The sequence below is a fragment of the Capricornis sumatraensis genome, chromosome 2 (genome assembly GCF_032405125.1).
Source record: "Capricornis sumatraensis isolate serow.1 chromosome 2, serow.2, whole genome shotgun sequence".
Lineage (NCBI taxonomy): Eukaryota > Metazoa > Chordata > Mammalia > Artiodactyla > Bovidae > Capricornis > Capricornis sumatraensis.
The window spans coordinates 46111886-46128883 of NC_091070.1; the positions used below are offsets into that span (position 1 = coordinate 46111886).

Genomic DNA, 16998 nt, shown 5'->3' on the forward strand with positions numbered 1-16998 from the left:
TAACAATTAATAATAATTTTTTAATATCTTAAATAAGAAAAGTCAAAATCTCTAGGTATGTCTTACCTGTCCATTCCATATGCCAGTTCTAAGGGCATGCTAACTAACTGGTTAACTAAAAATAGTTTGCTCAATAAATAAACTATAGTGTTTGACTCTTGCAAAGAATCAGAATTATTTTCCAGTCCTTTTGGCATCCCAGAGTGATTTGGAAAAGTGGAAGTGTATTTATCTGACAAGTCCAAAACTTTTCTAGAAAATAAATTCACTTTTGAATAGTCTTTTTTCATTTCAGTATTGTATAAATCCCAACCTGGCAGCATCAATGAGAAGTGATCTTCATTTGCAGCAAGTCCTAAAGAAACAGGACCCTGAAGCTTTAAAATATTGAGATGCTTAATGCAGAGATTATCTAATTCTTTATCCACTCCCCATGGCAAAAGGCAAGATAGGAGCAATTTAGCTGTGTCTATTGTGAGGTTGGCATCGACTTTTCTTGATTGCTTAGGGTGCATCTTTTTGAAGCTCTTTATTTTCTTCTGCTTTTTAATGCCATCATTTTCTCCTGATAATTTGATGGCGTTATCTTCTTGGGCTGGGCTTTCAGCAACAGGCTTGGCATGTGCCTCCATAGAGAGAGGACCACAGACAGTTTTATTTCTTTTCAGTGTCAGTGTTGTCTTCTCTACTGTACTTTTGGCTCTTCTCAGAATCTCACTGCAGTAGAATGAATTGGAAGGGTCAACATCACAGATTGGAGCCGGCAGCAAAAGTTCAAGAAGGCTTTCCAGATCAAAAAGAAGTATATGAAAGCCAATGTTACTCCATTTTGTCTTCACAAGCAAGACATTAAAAGGTCCCAAGAAAGACTTGGCATCAGCAACCTGAGGGAGATTTTTAAAATGTATGTCAAAGTTCTTATTTTTTAAGTGATTTTATTAAAGTTTCCATGATATTAAAATGGCATAAAAAGAAATTATTAAGTAGCAGTACAACTAAAGGCAAGTCATTACAGTTTTTTGTCTTAGCTATAAATATTCCTCTCCAAATTAACATTCTATGTTCTAATTATTTTGAAAACATTTGTTTCTCTAAAACTTATTTTTTCCCCTAAAGAAATATGAATTAAGCCTAAAGAGTAAGATGGTATTAGATTAACTTCCTTTCAGATACACTTTTGTATCTTCTTATCACTGTAGCCATGAAAACATACAACAGGGGAAAAGTGGGTATGAAAATTAAGGAGCAGAAAAGTTAGAACACTTGCAAGAACTGAGGAAGTCTTTTAACAAAAGTGGTTTCTCCAAATTTGTTTATAATATTTAATAATGATAAGTAATCTAAAATGTTAACTAGTATCAATTTTTTTTTTTAATTTTAAAGATTTGCTTTGTGGACTTGTACTTGTACTTTCTCTGAGATAATTTTGCCCTTAATACTGGCACAGTGGGCTCCCACAATTCAGTTTTGTTCCAGCTCATTTAAGAGGTCTTCCTTGAGTACCCAGTGTCTCTATCCTCTTCCTTGCATTTTTTTCCTTCATAGTACTAATTATTGCCTTGAAATACTTGCCTTGAAATACTTGTTTACCGTATATTTTCATTCAGCTTCCACCCCTGCAGGAGCTTTGTGCATCCCTTTGTTCCCGATGCCAATAAAATAATGCCATATACACAATTATTAAGGGCTTGATAAATGTTTGTTGAATAAACCATGAACAAAGAAATCAAATATTTTTAAATGATGATGTACAAATATATTTACTGGGGAAAATGTATTCTGTTAGGCAGAAAAAAATCCTTTTTGTTAAACCATGTGTGTATAGCTATATAGATAGTTTTAAAGATTGCTATGATACATATACATAAATATATAAATATATGTATATATTAATATAAACATATATGTGTATATAGTCACAAGGAACAGGGATAGTTACAATGTTGACAACAGTTAATTGGGAAAAGGGGGTTAAAATGATATTTATTTATACTTTAGGGATTTTGTTTATTTTTCTGGTTTAGTTTTTTGAAATTTTTGTTGTGACTATATATTTAATTTAAAAATATAAAAAAAGAATATTTTGAAAACCATTAAAATTTTTTCAAGTAAAAAACCAAAATGGGGACAAACTTAAATAGCACTTTCTTTTCTTTGCAAATGCAAAAGAATAGTATACAGATTGAAAAATGGGCACATAACATCAATATCAATTGACAAATAATAACAGTCAAATTAAAATATAAAAAATGCTTACCACCAATGGTAATCAAAAAGTAAAATTAGAATAAAAATATCATTCACTACCTATTAATTTAGGAAAAAGTCTGTTTTACATTATTTTATTTTATAGTGTTTAATACATACAAATAATATATAAACCATGCATTTAATTTTTTAAGATTATCAATGTCTTATACCAAGAAACATGGACAAACCTAATTAGCATCATTATTCATAATTGCCCCAAACTAGAAGCAACCTTCCCTAATGACTCAGTGGGTAAAGAATCTGCCTGCTATGCAGAAGACAGGAGGCTTGGGTTTGATTCCTGGGTCAGCAAGATCCCCTGGAGAAGGAAATGGCAACTCACTCCAGTGTTCTTGCCTGGAGAATCCCATAGACAGAGGAGCCTGGCGGGATACAGTATATGGGGTCATACAGAGTCAGGCATGATTGAAGGAGACGAAGCAAGCAAGCAACAAACTACAGATCTATCAACAGTGGAATACAGACACTGTGATGTATTCGTGCAATGGGAACATATACAATGAAAATGAAAGAACTACAGACATTCAATAACATGTATAAAATGTATGAATCCACCTATATAATGTTGACCAAAGATGCCAGACTCAAAATATTTATCTGCTAAATTAAAAAACAAAAAACAAAAAACGAAGCAAAGGGTTTAAGGAAGCATTCATAGATAATAAATCTGTAAGGATAGTGGTTACATTTGGAGAGTAGGGATGCCATAATTTCTGAGGTGCTAAGTATTTTATTACTTGATGTAGTGATCATGCAGGTATGCACTTTGTGGCTATTGAGTTGTACACTTTTGTCCCGTGTTCTCTTTATTTTTTCTATATGCATTATACATTTCTTTTCTTTTTCTTTTTTAGTTGCTCAGTCATGTCTGACTCTTTGCCACCTCATGGACTGTAGCCCACCAGGTTCCTCTGTCCATGGAATTCTCCAAGCAAGAATACTGGAGTGGGTAGCCATTCCCATCTCCAGATCTTCCCAACCCAGGGATCAAACCCAGGTCACCTGCATTGCAGGTAGATTCTTTACCATCTGAGCCACCTGGGAAGCCCATTATACATTTAATTTTTAAGCAAATAATGTAACTTAAATGTTACAATAATATCAACAATATGCCCCTATTTTGGTTAAAAAACTAGAACTTCCTGATTCTATACCCCTGCCTACTGTCAGAGGTAAACAGTATCTTCAATTTCATATTTATGATTTGCTTTAACTTAAATCCTAACCTTAAATATCTATTCATAATTGACCTATTTGATTTTGCACATTCTTAATTTTCATAAAAATATGATTATGCTATTTAACATTTACCACTATTTGCTTTCTTTAGGCTGAATTTTATAATTGTAAGATTCATATTTTATAATTACAGCTGTAGTTCTTTCATTTTTACTGCTGTAAAGTATGATACTATATGATAACTTCAGTTTATTCATTTAAATGGATATTTAAATTATCTTCACAATTTACTATTACAAAAAGAAAAAAGGCACAGTAAATATTCTGGTAAAGACTGTCTTCTGGTGCATATCTGTAAAAGTTTCTAGAGTGATGTTAATCATTTATAGTATATGCATATCTTCAGTTCTATTAGATTTTTCCAAATTCTCCTCCCAAATAATTGTATCAATTTATAAGTCTCAGTAGCACTGTGTAAAGAGTTTCCACGTTCTACATCCTTATTAACACAAGATCTCATTTTTGCCAATATGGGGATATAAGTTGTTATTTCTTCTAGTTTTAATTTTTATTTTTAAATTATTACCATTAACTACCATTGCAATATTTCATTGGCCTTTCACATTTCTTCTACAAAGTGTCTACCTGTGGCTTCTATAAACTTTCTTTTGTCTTTTATTGATGTTCAGGTTTATATATTCATTCTGGTAGTAATCTGTTGGTTATTTGGTCCAAATCAGTCAGTCAGTCTGTTCAGTCACTCAGTCGTGTCTGACTCTTTGCAACTCCATGAACCGCAGCACTCCAGGCCTCCCTGTCCATCACCAACTCCTGGAGTCCACCCAAATCCATGTCCATTGAGTCAGTGATGCTATTCAACCATCTCATCCTCTGTCGTCCCCTTCTCCTCCTGCCCTCAATCTTTCCTAGCATCAGGGTCTTTTCAAATGAGTCAGCTCTTTGCATCAGGTGGCCAAAGTATTGGAGCTTCAGCATCAACATCTATCCTTCCAATAAACACCCAGGACTGATCTCCTTTAGGATGGACTAGTTGGATCTCCTTGCAGACCAAGGGACTCTCAAGAGTATTCTCCAACACCACAGTTCAAAAGCATCAGTTCTTCGGCTCTCAGCTTTCTTTATAGTCCAACTCTCATATCCATACATGACCACTGGAAAAACCATAGCCCCTTTTCTCTATTCGTGGCTTATCATTTCACTGTTTTTAATGATGTTTTCAGATGAATATTGAATTCTTATTTTAATACTATCAAATTTGTGAAATACTTACTTTAAAAATTATATTTTGGGGGTGTTCTTTAAAAAGAAAAATGAAAACTTTCCCTATCCAGAGAATATAAAATTATTTACCTATTTTTCCCCAAATTTAAAGTTGCACAGAACTTTTAAATTCTTTAATAGTTTTCTCTTTCATATTTGTGTTTGATTTGCAATTAGAAATGATTTTCATGTTTTTAAAAATTTTGATATCCAATTATTTCAATATTATTTGTGCATTTGTCTTTTTTTCACTGATCTCTATTTCATGGGACATTAAGCAATTTATCAATGACTGCACAATACTCCACTGTATAATAGCTTTACAAAAAGACTTTAAGGGCCGATTGGGTCGTTTCTTCTATCCTGTTCTTCCCATGGTCTTCTATTCTTTCAAACTCCAAATTATATCTCCCACTTATTTAGACAGTGCTTAATTTCCTTTGATAGTTTTATAATTGTTCCAAATGATGTTTATATTTTTCACTTACAATTTTTAAACGTTCCATAACACCCATAACTATGGGTCCCTTTTAATTTCTGATATTATTATTGTTGCTTTTGTTTCTTTTTCACTAGAAGTTTGTCCATTTTAATTTTTATTTTCAGGGAATCAACTTTGAATTTGTTGATCCTCTCAGTGAAATAATGTTTTTCTCAGGAGATAGTTTCACGGAGTATACTATTTAAACTTATTTTCTCACAGCATTTGAAGGCATTATTCTGCAGTCTTCTGTCTTCCTTTGATGCTGTTGAGATGTCACATAGGCAGTTGATATAGTCTGTCACTCCATCTGGCCTTTCTCTCTCTGCTTTTCAGATCTTACTGTCTTTAATATTCTGTGTGGAAACACAGAATCACTGAGATTCTTCTGGTGTGGATATTTTGCCCTAGTCTTACATCGTATCTGAATATTCCTACCTTTTGTTAATTTTGTGAAGTTCTCAGATTTGTCTTTTTGAATATTTTCTCTCTGTCCCTTATGAAACTCTGATTAGTTATTAATATTTGTAACTCAATCCCCTTTCATGTTTTTTGTCTCTTTGTCTCTCTGCCACATGCTGGGCAGTGACTTAAGAACTTCCCTTCTGATCAGCTAGTTTTCTTCTCACCTGTCTCTACTGTGCCATTAATTTACCCATTGAGTTTCTAATTTTGATTTTTACCTTTTTCATTTCTACAAGTTCTATTCGACAAATTCGTCATTTTATAGTCTGTTAGTTCTTCCTTATGTTTCTAAACCTTTTATTTTTTAAAACATACTTATTTTGTTTGCATGCTATAATTACAATTTTTAAGATCTTTGTTAAATATGACTCTTATTTTGTTGATGCTTTCCTATTTCCTTATGTGTTTTGTAAGTATGTGTATGTGTGAAACATTATCAGTGATAATCATTTGAGACATGGGTAAAAGATGCATTCGTCTAGAGAGGAGTTGTGTTTTTGACTGCCAGGTACTCAGAGGTACCACCAGCAGGCCCCTATTTAAATAAAAATGTCAGCTTAAGATTTTTTTCATTCCTTGCAATGTGAATCCTAACCCTGAACCTGTGTGAAGTTCAGGTTATGGTTATTAATTCTCAGACAAAACTGCTTTCCCCCATCCATCTTGGCTAAACCCAACAAAGAAATATATTGTCTTCTTTTGTGGAATAGATTTTTTTTTTTATTGCACATACAGCTCTAAGAGAATAATGAACTTGTGCAAAGGTCTCCAACCCAAATTCCCATCAATATACTAGACCTGGACACTCCCTTTAATTACCTATAGAGTGGTTAAAATCCAAGCTGAGAGACCCCAGAAATTAGCAAATGTCTTTCAGCTTTCCCTCTATCTGTCTAGATTTGTGATTTCACCTTGTTTTTTTACCTCAATGAGTTTCCTTAAATTTCATTTTAACTAAGCTATGTATTATTTTTAAGGATTAATTGTAAAATATTTTATCCACTATTTTTAGAGAATTAATCATTACTGATGTGCAGGCAATTTGCCCACAAATAGAAAAGGCGTTTGTAAAGAGTACTAAAAGTTAAAATATTCAGCTTCAATAATGGAACAAAAAAAGGGCACTCTCACACACTATATGATGTATGTAAGCTGCTATCTCTTTCATGGAAGACAGTGAGCAAAATCTGTCAACAACCTTAAACTATTACACACCCTTGGATGCAGAATTTCTTTTAAAAATAATTTATCCTAAGGGGAAAAGCACAAAGATGTACAAAATTATATAAAAAAAGTTCATTGGAGAATTTTCTATATCAATAAGCTGAAAATAACTTAAACATACCATAATAGAGATTTGGCTAAAACATGATGGTATATGCACACATTAAAACATTACATAGATATTAAAAAGAGTTTGTTGTAAAATGTAAAATGTCACAGCAAGAAATTCACATATATTGTTGAGAGAAAATATCTATATCTGAAAAGTACAATTTAATTTACCAAATTGCAGAGATTTCTTAGGTCTCCTGTTTTTAAAACTCCTACAAAAATGTATATTTTATTATAGTAAACAAAAGCTCTTTAAAAAAAAGCAATATAGATTGCCAAAGAAAATGTTAATAATAAATATGACATTCTAAAGGTTTTTAATATATGCTTCCCCAAAAAAAGTACATTAATCGAATTAAACTTTAAAGCTAAGAAAACCAACTCAACATAAATGATCAAAGGTTAATATTATAGATATATACAGAACTCACAAAAATTAATTAACAAAATATTCATCTCAGAAAAAAAATGATAAAAGAAGATAAAAATATCACAGACGGAAATACTTTTTAAACAGCTTGTCTCAATAAAAAGCAAATAAGTGTCAAATTTCATATACTATACTGGTTTCAATCCCTTCAATTAAAGTTTTCACAAATTAGTAACAAACAGAAAGTAGAGTATCCCAAACTGTTGAGTGCTCAGTTCAAGCTGAACTTTGATAAGATCTAGATGTCTTTAACCTTTTTCAAAAACATTGTGGTAATATGTATCAAGAATTGTAAAAATATTCAGTATCATCTCCCCTAATTGAGATGCTGCTTCATGTTCCTGAAGGGTACTATTCCAGATTCCATCTTTTGGGCTTATCCCTGGTTTTCTTTCATTCAGCAGTAACTCAAGAGGTCCTTGTTGAATGCCTACTGAATAGAAATTGGTGTGAGGGGTTATCTACCCAATACAGAGCAAGAACCAGCATCTCCACGGATGCAGCTCACATTCTTTACCCCCAGAGGGGAGAGAGACACGTGCCAAGCAATAACCATGTGGCTTGGATAAGGGAAGAATAAGGAAAAAATATAGGAAACTATAAAGGGCTGAAAAAGGCACCTCAGCCTGAAGAATACCAGTAGGAGTCTCAGCAGAAGCAACACCGAACTGAGACATGAAAGGTTAAGTAAAGAGAAATGAACTGAAGGAAAGTGGGAGGCCAGGTATTTCAGGCAAAAGGAAGAGAATGAGAAACCCCCTAGAGCGTGGGCTGAAAGAGGAATGAGAAGGTGTGCAGGGAGTATGCACTGTGAAGGTTTTAGTTTGGCTCCAGAGTAGAATTCCCATATATGTCTAAATGGCATATATCTAAATGTCTGTCCCTAAATATGATCACCTTAAGTCTCAAGAGCAACTGGATACTTTATAGTATTTTAAAATCATAAATGTTATTCCAAATTTATTTAGCATACAAAAAAGTTGATTTCCACTTGAAAATAAGTCCATTGGATGATATATAAACCACTGCTATATTTGAATGTACTAAAATGATTAAATATTATAATTCTAGCCTGTCATCACTGTTTGAACATTTTAAAATCTTCAAAGAAATAGTGAGTATATTTTTAAAGTCATGTCACCAAAGGACTTAAAAAATAATATTTACTAAATTTTTGGGCATAAGTAACATAGAATGACAATGAATACCTATAACAGTAATTCCTGAGCTTTAATATGTCATAAATTGGGCATATACAATATTTAGTAATGTGTAGTAAAGGTAATGATATTTCTTAAACTTCTTTATATTTATATGTTACCTATATAAAATATATTCCTCAGACAAGAATTCTATTAACAGTAACCTACAGTAACAGTAAATCATGACTGAATGATGTTGTGTAAAAATATAAATATTTAGAATGATAAAGCATATGTAAACATCATTACAATAGGAGTGTTTAGAAACATTTACCCATCTTGTTATAATAAAAAGTCTAGAACAAGTAATCAAATACAAGAGTATTTCCTTCAGTCTAAGTCACTGCAAGGTGAGGGCTAAATACAAATTTTAAGTTATTAGTTCACATGTTATTTATAGAATGCTCTCTGATTGCTTGCCAGTAATTTCTCAAACTGTGCTGTCCAGGCTTCGCAAGCATAAGAAGGTGCTGGTATTTTCCCCAAGATCACATCACATTTAGTCTTACTCTCTGAAGTTCAGGTTGAAGGAAGAGAGGAGGTGTGGTTTGCAATCAGGACAGCAAGGGGGTGGCACTCAAGGACAATGGTCCATTCCAACCTCTGAACTTTGTGAGGCAGGGGAGTGAAATTCTGGTGGTACATCTACATGTGAATGCTCTGAACAGCAGGTGGGAAGAAGAAAGAGACACAGAGAGCTGAGCTCTTTGTCTGAAGTACACAGATTTGGGGAAAAGCTACTGAGTCAGAAAGTCTGCAAGTAGAATCCCAGATGGCCAGCGGGCAAAAATTATTCTTCTACAAGCAGCAAGAACTCAGAATAAATGACAAGTAAAACTGAAGTCAACAACACAAAATTCAAACCCTTAACAACCCAGTGTACATAGAAAAAAGAAAACAGAAAAAAAAAGAAAGAAAAAGAAAAAACCCAAAAGTTTGGAGGGAAAAGAAATGTAATAGATGTGAAGGTATAAATCTAACATCTTTATTAATAAAAGTCTATTTATTTTTTTCTTCATCCTACTGTGTTCAGCTGTGCCTTTTCCTTTTCTGAGTCAGAAAGACAAAACTGTTAAAGAAAGAAGGTTGTTTTTGCACCCTGTCTTTGAAGGTAGAAATGCACTGTCTAACAACATGTTCTGATAAAACTTTTTCCTGAAAACATATTGGATCCCCCACTGAGTCTGTTATAAAAGGATCTGACCTGCCCAACCTACAACAACTGCAAATACATCTGGTAAAACTAATGCTTAAAACCATGCTCAGATGTTCACTCTTATGCTTTTGTGCAATAATATCTAATACAAATATTTAAATACTAAGTGAGAAAACATATTTTAAATACTTAGTTTCATTAGAGCAAGAAGAATTTAGAAATGATCTGATCTGACCCTTCCCCTAAACAAAGGAAAATGAGGGACAGAGAAGTAAAGTGACTTGTTCAGTTACCTATTTGGTAAATAGCCAAGTCAGGATTCTTGGCTTTTTTTCTGTTTTTTTCTTCAGATGATATTATCAACTTAATTTTTAAAAAAATGAAATAGTCTTATTTATTATTTCTAAGATATACAAAGGGTCCAGATTAGTTAAGCATTCTTTTTATGAAACACCATATTCACTGAAATGTATAAGGAAATCATCATTATATGAAAATATTTACCAATGAACTGATCGCTTAGAAAATTAGAACCCAAACACTTCTCCATTTCTAATATCCTTTAGTCAGGCTCTGACTGATTTTCAAATAATACAATCTGATTGCAAAGTAAATAGCAAATATTATTTAAAAATGGAGTATTATACTAAATCCAGACAGGGATATCAGAACTACCTGAGTCAGACCCAGTGTCATTGACTAATTAAGAATCCAGCAAAGACTAGTTAAGAACTGAAGAAGACAAAACTAATTTAGATGCTTCAAATGGCAAATCTTGTAACATATGATAGGCCTATGAAACACCTGATTATCTTTTAAACACTTTTTAAAATAACTATTATTCAATGTGAAATTCAAACATGAAGTAAAAGGTAACATATTATATAACATGCAATTTATTTAAAATATGCAAAACAAATTTTGATTTAAATAATTAGTATATAATTGTAATCATAATATGAATTTAAAGAATTAGTATAGAATACAATTATACTCCAGACTTTATTAAATGTAATATAAATCACATTTTAATAATTTTATTTTTTAGTTAAAATTCTGTTTTCACTCCTGTTAACAGCTAACTCAGCAGATCAACCCATGCTCTACAGTCTGCCTGACCACTGGTAAGCTACATTCTACTTTATGCATTCCAATCACAGGAACTATGGTATTTGCCTATCCTTTTTTTCTTCAATTCTTTCCTAAGCTTATCATTTTCATTTCATAATTTAATAAGTTTTATAAAAAATGAGGAACTGTGCATGTAAAATAGATTCTATAAGAAAAGAAACTTTAGTAATTTGTATTCTTGGGCTTCCCTGGTGGCTCAGAAATAGAATCCGCCTGCAGTGCATGAAACTCAGGTTTGATCCCTGGGTCAGGAAGATCCCCTGGAGGAGGGTATGGCAACTCACTCCAATATTCTTGCCTGGAGAATCCCATGGGCAGAGGAGCCTGGCGGGCTATGGGGTCACAAAGAGTGGGACACGACTGAGCGACTAAACACAGCACAGCATAAGGGTTCAGAATGAGCATCCGCAAAATATATCACTTTTGCGGGAGGATTATTTTGAGGTAAAGGTTATCCAGACCTTGAGGGTTCAAGAGAAACATTTTTCTCTTTCTTAACTAGAAGAATTTAAATTGGGGATTTTCCCAGAAAAAAAAAAGTTATTACCAGAGATAGATTTTATCTATGTGGCCCCATCTCTATGGCAGGGCAAACATCTAATTACCACTCATGTGCTCTTCTTATCATCCTGTGAATGACCTTCCTGTCCTTGAAAGCGCCAGACTCCTATCCTCCGCCTTAACTCAGGATGGCATATGTACCTCATTTTCCCTTCCTGTCTCTGACCCTCTCGTGTCTGGGATTCCTGTAATTACAAAATAAAATTTTATTTTCTCCTGTTAATCTGTCTCATGTCAATTTAATTCTTAGACCAGCCAGAAGAATCTAGAAGGGTAAGGGAAAGTTTTCTTCCTCTGTGATATCTGAATCACCCTATAGTGATGAGTCACTCTAACAACTCCTGGATAACTAGGTATGGATGAAGCCATGTAGCAGATCGGGGGGTGGGGGGGGGGGGGTTTGCGGGCGGGGAAGGGAACTCATAAAAATATACAAGGATTCTATACTCTGGTTACTCTGTAAGTTTCTAAGTTTTTCCTATTCTATAAATAAACAAAAGAGAGAAATCCCAGTTGATGCATTTCTAGTTAATTCTGGGACGAGCTATATTAGCAATTCTAGAAAATGTATCTATCAGTTCAGTTCAGTAGCTCAGTCATGTCCGACTCTTTGAGACCCCATGAATTACAGCAGACCAGGCCTACTTGTCCATCACCAACTCCTGGAGTTCACTCAGACTCACATCCATCGAGTCCGTGATGCCATCCAGCCATCTCATCTTCTGTCGTCCCCTTCTCCTTCTGCCCTCAATCCCTCCCAGCATCAGAGTCTTTTCCAATGTGTCAGCTCTTCACATGAGGTGGCCAAAGTACTGGAGCTTCAGCTTTAGCATCATTCCTTCCAGAGGACACCCAGGACTGATCTCCTTTAGAATGGACTGGTTGGATCTCCTTGCAGTCCAAGGGACTCTTAAGAGTCTTCTCCAACACCACAGTTCAAAAGCATCAATTCTTCGGTGCTCAGCCTTCTTCACAGTCCAACTCTCACATCCATACATGACCACTGGAAAAATCATAGCCTTGACTAGACAAACCTTTGTTTCCAAAGTAATGTCTCTGCTTTTGAATATGCTATCTAGGTTGGTCATAACTTTCCGTCCAAGGAGTAAGCGACTCAAGGGAAAATATCCACATCAAAAGATTTGTGATAATGGGAGTTTTTTCAAATAAGGATGGTACAGATGATGGGGGGAAATGTAGTATCTGTGCATTGAACACTATCACTGAGAAATTACATGATTAACCAATGTGATAAATTTTACAGAAAAGGTAACATAATTTCTTGAAATAGCAAATTTTCTGAGAAACAGGTCTAAAATGTAGATGAATTTATGACCTAAAATTCATGCCACAAAAGCAGAGAATATGATGAATGGATGCAAAAGAAAATACTAGCTGCCTACCTCTTTGCTACTAAAAATTTCAGATAGCTACTTTCGTTTTCTGACAGACTAACAAATCCTAGAGGTTTTGGATAAGTTGACATCTAGTCAAGATGTTGAAGTTTAGACTTAGGACAAAGTTATTTCTTCCAAATAGATAACACTAATGAATGACATATTTTTTTAAAAGAAATTCTAAAAGGTTTAGACAAGCTCAAAAACAAAATAAATATCTTTGAGGATCAAAATAGGACAGAAAGACAAAGTGCTTAGTGGAGGTAAAGTTACAGGCCTTTTAAGCAGCAGATCCTTAAGCAGATTGCAGGGCTTCAGAGTTCAACCCCTGAGTTTAACATCAATGGAAGATACCTAGCCTAGAACAATTTTAACTTGTAACCAAATCAAGGCACAAGATTGCTCTCTAATTAGATAGAAATATACTTAGTATCCAGCAGATGTTGGCAATTTGATCTCTGGTTCCTCTGCCTTTTCTAAAGCCAGCTTGCACATCAGGGAGTTCAAGGTTCACGTATTTCTGAAGCCTGGCTTGGAGAATTTTGAGCATTACTTTACTAGTGTGTGAGATAAGTGCAATTGTGTGGCAGTTTGAGCATTCTTTTGCATTGCCTTTCTTTGGGATTGGAATGAAAACTGACCTTTTCCAGTCCTGTGGCCACAGCTGAGTTTTCCAAATTTGCTGGCATATTGAGTGCAGCACTTTCACAGCATCATCTTTCAGGATTTGAAACAGCTCAACTGGAATTCAATCACCTCCACTAGCTTTGCTCGTAGTGATGCTTTCTAAGGCCCACTTGACTTCACATTCCAAGATGTCTGGCTCTAGATTAGTGATCACATCATCATGATTATCTGGGTCATGAAGATCTTTTTTGTACAGTTCTTTCGTGTATTCTTGCCACATCCTCTTAATATCATCTATTAAGAAAACATCTATTTCTGCTTTATTGACTATGCCAAAGCCTTACTGTGTGGATCACAATAAACTGAGGAAAATTCTGAAAGAGATGGGAATACCAGACCACCTAACCTGCCTCTTGAGAAATCGGTATGCAGGTCAGGAAGCAACAGTTAGAACTGGACATGGAACAACAAACTGGTTCCAAATAGGAAAGGAGTACGTCAAGGCTGTATATTGTCACCCTGCTTATTTAACTTATATGCAGAGTACATCATGAGAAATGCTGGACTGGAAGAAACACAAGCTGGAATCAAGATTGCCGGGAGAAATATCAATAACCTCAGATATGCAGATGACACCACCCTTATGGCAGAAAGTGAAGAGGAGCTAAAAAAGCCTCTTGATGAAAGTGAAAGAGGAGACTGAAAAAGGTGGCTTAAAGCTAAACATTCAGAAAATGAAGATGATGGCATCCGGTCCCATCACTTCATGGGAAATAGATGGGGAAACAGTGGAAACAGTGTCAGACTTTATTTTTTTGGGCTTCAAAATCACTGCAGATGGTGACTGCAGCCATGAAATTAAAAGACACCTACTCCTTGGAAGAAAAGTTATGACCAACCTAGACAGTATATTCAAAAGCAGAGACATTACTTTGCCGACTAAGGTCCGTCTAGTCAAGGCTATGGTTTTTCCTGTGGTCATGTATGGATGTGAGAGTTGGGCTGTGAAGAAGGCTGAGCGCCGAAGAATTGATGCTTTTGAACTGTGGTGTTGGAGAAGACTCCTGAGAGTCCCTTGGACTGCAAGGAGATCCACCCAGTCCATTCTGAAGGAGATCAACCCTGGGATTTCTTTGGAAGGAATGATGCTAAAACTGAAGCTCCAGTACTTTGGCCACTTCATGCGAAGAGTTGACTCATTGGAAAAGACTCTGATGCTGCGAGGGATTGGGGGCAGGAGGAGAAGGGGACGACAGAGGATGAGATGGCTGGATGGCATCACGGACTCGATGGATGTGAGTCTGAGTGAACTCCGGGAGATGGTAATGGCCAGGGAGGCCTGGCGTGCTGCGATTCATGGGGTCACAAAGAGTCGGACACGACTGAGCGACTGAACTGCACTGAATATGGTATTTGTCTTTCTCTGTGTGATTTATTTCCTTAACATAATACTCTCTAGGTCCATTCATGTTGTTACAAATGGCAAGATTCGTTTTTCTCTGTGGCTAATATTTTGTTTCTTTTCCTTCTTTTCCACTCATCTATCCATCCTAAAGGAGATCAGTCCTGGGTGTCCATTGGAAGGACTGATACTGAAGCTGAAATTCCGGTACTTTGGCCACCTCATGCGAAGAGTTGACTCATTGGAAAAGACCCTGATGCTGTAAGGGATTGGGGGCAGGAGGAGAAGGGGACGACAGAGGATGAGATAGCTGGATGGCATCACCGACTCGATGGATGTGAGTCTGAGTGAACTCCGGGAGTTGGTGATGGACAGGGAGGCCTGGCATGCTGGGATTCATGGGGTCGCAAAGAGTCGGACACGACTGAGCAACTGAACTGAACTGAACTGAATACTTAGTATCAGTATAGTTCAGACTTCATTCTGGACTGAGGTAGACAGAGATAACAGTGAAACTAATAGGGAATATTAGCTGCGTATATATATAGAGAGAGGAAAATGAAATACACCAAAAGAAAAAAAAAAAAAAAAGAGGAGAAAAGTCCTCTAGAAATGAGACTATAAACCAAAATTCTAAAACATTGGAAATCTAATAGAAAGACAGCTAAAAAATAAGCACCGAGGCATATATTTACTCCAGATGAAATCAATACTTTAGAATGGACTGAAAAAAAGAAATCAGAGAAATTGAGAGAATAGTATTCACAAAAATGAACAAGGAAATATGAAAGGAAGAAAGTAAAATAAATAAAATGAATAAATGAGAAAGAATTTGTTAGAAATATTAAGAAAATGCAATAATTGTATTTACAATACAGTAGAGACATATTAGAAAACTATCATGAAAAATTCTTGGGAACAGTCTGTGAAATATATCATAAGAGTGTATTTCAACTCAGAGAAACTCACCTTACACAGCAAACCTAGGTAGACCCCTCATTTATGAAAACGATAATTTAATAGTGCCCAGGAACCATTTTACCTAATCGTCTATAACCCTACATTCATGCATATAGGAAAGCATTGGAATTCGTGTTTTCCTTGGGTAAGAATTTGAAATACATTGTCTTACAAAATCACTAAAAAGATCAATGTGGTAGAGCTTGGAATGCTGCTATTAATAATATACATCCTTAACACCATGAGCTAAAAGAGCTTTAGAGAGCTGGCCTGGAAACCAAGTAACTTTAAAGTCCTTGTTTTCAATGTTTCTCCAGGAAAATGCAATCAAATCTTTGAGCAAACCAATTTATAAACTTTGGGAATACAATTCATCCTTATCTTTGGGCTGCTTGCTTGTTTTTCTTGTAGTGCTTCAATGCATCCATTGATGTGGCCTGACTTTAAGTTATATTCTACTATTAGTCTGTATAAAACTTATTAAAGCCTTGAGCAAAGTGGTATATCATTCAACTTCTAACACACTTTTTGTCAATAAAGGTGAAAATTTTCTATGTCAACATCTCAGTTAAAGCATTTCACCATCCATGTGGAATTACAGAAATTAAGTTAATGTTTGTAAAATTCAATCATAACCTGATCTACCATACCAAAACACAATTAGTTACAATATAAGTGATTGTAATAGCCAATGTAAGATCATCTTTTAAATTAAAAAGATATATATTTAAACTGAATGTCCAAACTAACTACACTGAAACTTTTAAAACATAAAATTAAAACTGGAGGAATAGATTCTAGTAATTGGATCTGTTACCACATTTTCTATAATTTCCTTGGTGGCTCAGATGGTAAAGTGTCTGCCTGCAAATGCGGGAGACCCGAGTTTGATCCCTGGATTGGGACGATCCCCTGGAGAAGGAAATGGCAACCCACTCCAGTACTGTTCCCTGGAAAATTCCATGGATGAAGGAGCCTGGTAGGCTACAGCCCATGGGGTCGCAAAGTGTGGGACACGACTGAGCAACTTCACTTTCACTTTCACCACATTTTCTATAACTTACAAATCACAAACATTATCAATAAGATTATACATTTTATAGAAAATGCACCTTTGAGA

The 16998-nt window shown here is 35.0% G+C and overlaps 1 protein-coding gene across 1 annotated transcript in view; it reads right to left on the bottom strand.

The window, feature by feature from the left end:
- The window catches only part of WDR72 (WD repeat domain 72), a 196419-nt gene that overhangs the window by 91698 nt on the left and 87723 nt on the right, over positions 1-16998 (bottom strand). Inside the window, exon 14 of the mRNA XM_068992495.1 lies at positions 67-884. Within this exon, the coding sequence (XP_068848596.1) occupies positions 67-884 (818 nt within the window). The remainder of the gene's footprint in view (positions 1-66; positions 885-16998) is intronic.